General features: G+C 76.6%; 1 protein-coding gene across 1 annotated transcript; it reads right to left on the bottom strand.

Annotated features, from left to right (window-relative positions):
- Positions 1-16: 16 nt before the first annotated feature.
- On the bottom strand, positions 17-1,537 carry SOX17 (SRY-box 17). Its single transcript, XM_017803725.1, has 2 exons — positions 1,246-1,537; positions 17-951 (listed from the first exon to the last, which is right to left on the bottom strand). The coding sequence occupies exons 1-2, from the start codon at positions 1,535-1,537 to the stop codon at positions 17-19; spliced, it is 1,227 nt and encodes a 408-aa protein (XP_017659214.1).
- Positions 1,538-1,785: the final 248 nt, after the last annotated feature.

Here is a 1,785-nt window from a genome sequence, read left to right as displayed (position 1 = left end):
TGCCCCAGCCAGTCCCTCACACGTCGGGGTAGCCACAGTAGTAGACGGCGCTGCTGGCGTCTGAGACGGCCGAGGAGATGGGACCCGCGCCGTCGGGCGCCGCCAGCCCGGCCGCGTCGTGGCCGGCGAAGGGCAGCCCCAGCTCGGGCTTGCAGGCAAAGCGCAGGTACTGCTCGAACTCCGTGCGGTCCACCTCGCCCAGCAGCTCCTCGGGCGGCAGCTGCTCCAGCTGCTCCCGGCACGGCGCGGCCTCGGGCGGCGGGGACGGCTGCCCCACGGGCCCCGGCGGCAGCGGCGGCGGGCCGCGCCCCGGGCCGGGCGGTTGGCACGCCTGCCCGTAGTACGCGTGCAACGGCGCCGGGCAGCCCAGCAGCCCCTGCAGCGACCCGCCCGGCCCCAGCGCCTCGCCGGCTGCCAGGTGCCGCCGCAGCGACGCGCCCGACGGGCTCTCGCCCGCCGCCGGGTACTCGGCGGCCGCCGGGTGCGGGGCGTAGCCATAGGGCACCAGCGCGCACTCCTCCTGCAGCCCCGCCGCGAAGAAAGGCGCCTCGCTCTCCGCCGCGTCCAGCGGAGACGGGTCCGGCGTCGGCAGGCTGTAGCCGTCGAACGCGGCGCCCAGCGGCGGACAGTCCCGGTAGTGGCCCGCGCCCGCCGCCCCGTAGCCCTGCTCGGCGTAGGGCAGTCCCAGCCCCTCCACGCACATCCTGCCGCCGACGCTGCCGCCGCCGCCGCCACCCTCGCTGCCCAGCCCGGGCCCCGCCGCCGCCGCCGCCTCCGCCAGGCCGTGCTGCAGGAAGCCGCTCTCCACCCGCTTCAGGCGCTTCACCTGCTTCCGCCGCCGCGGCCGGTACTTGTAGTTGGGGTGGTCCTGCATGTGCTGCACCCGCAGCCGCTCCGCCTCCTCCACGAACGGCCGCTTCTCCGACAGCGACAGCGCCTTCCACGATTTACCTGCACCCACCAACACCGTCAGACCAGCCGCCCACCGAGGCGCCCCCGCGCCCGGCCCCGACACCTCCGCCGCCGCCCCCGCCCACATCCAGGATCCCGAACTCCTCCCGGGTGCCCGCTCCTCGCCTCGGACCCGCCACCTCGGCATCTGCCCCGCACCGGGACCCCCGGCCCGACAGCGCACGGGTCGCCCCATTCCCCGCCCGCAGCCCGGGCCCCGAGGTCCTCCCGGGCTCCTCTCTCTCGCGGATCCACCCGATGGGGCCGCGCTCCCGCCCGCCCGCCCGCGCTCACCCAGCATCTTGCTGAGCTCGGCGTTGTGCAGGTCCGGGTTCTGCTGCGCCAGCCGCTTGCGCTCGTCCTTCGCCCACACCATGAACGCGTTCATGGGGCGCCGGATCCGCGCCTCGCTCTTGCTCCGGCCGCCCGTCGCCCCCGACGGCGCCGCCTCGCCCTTCGCTTTCGCCTCGCCCAGCGGACTCAGCGACTCTGCCCACGGGCACATGGCCGGCATCATGATGGGCAGCGAGCACCGCCCCTGTGCCTGGTCGTCGCTGCTGGCGTAGCCCGCATCGGGGCTGCTCATCGCGGGACGGCCCCAGATGCGTCGTCAATCGCCGCCGCCGCCGAGGCCGAGAGCTCCGGCGGGGCCACAGGACGGACTCGGCACTCGGACCCCTCTCGCTGCTGTCGGGACTGGTGCCCGGCCCGGCCCTATTTGAGCTGCGGTGCGGCCAATGGGGCTGCGGGGGCGGGCGCGCAGCCGGACGGCGGCGGTGGCTCCCGCTGCGCTGCGGGGCGGCCCCTGGGGCTCCTTCTGGCGCGGCGGGGCCC

The sequence above is a fragment of the Lepidothrix coronata genome, unplaced genomic scaffold, assembly GCF_001604755.1.
Source record: "Lepidothrix coronata isolate B3197 unplaced genomic scaffold, Lepidothrix_coronata-1.0 Scaffold3130, whole genome shotgun sequence".
Lineage (NCBI taxonomy): Eukaryota > Metazoa > Chordata > Aves > Passeriformes > Pipridae > Lepidothrix > Lepidothrix coronata.
Note: the sequence above shows the minus strand (reverse complement) of the source record. Positions and strands in the feature narration are given on the sequence as shown.

Excerpts from the sequence above, each read along its gene's own strand:
- SOX17 (XM_017803725.1), bottom strand. The coding sequence starts at position 1,537 with ATGAGCAGCCCCGATGCGGGCTACGCCAGCAGCGACGACCAGGCACAG. Across the intron at positions 952-1,245 it reads CGAGCTCAGCAAGATGCTGG|GTAAATCGTGGAAGGCGCTG; the intron begins GTGAGCGCGGGC and ends TGGTGGGTGCAG.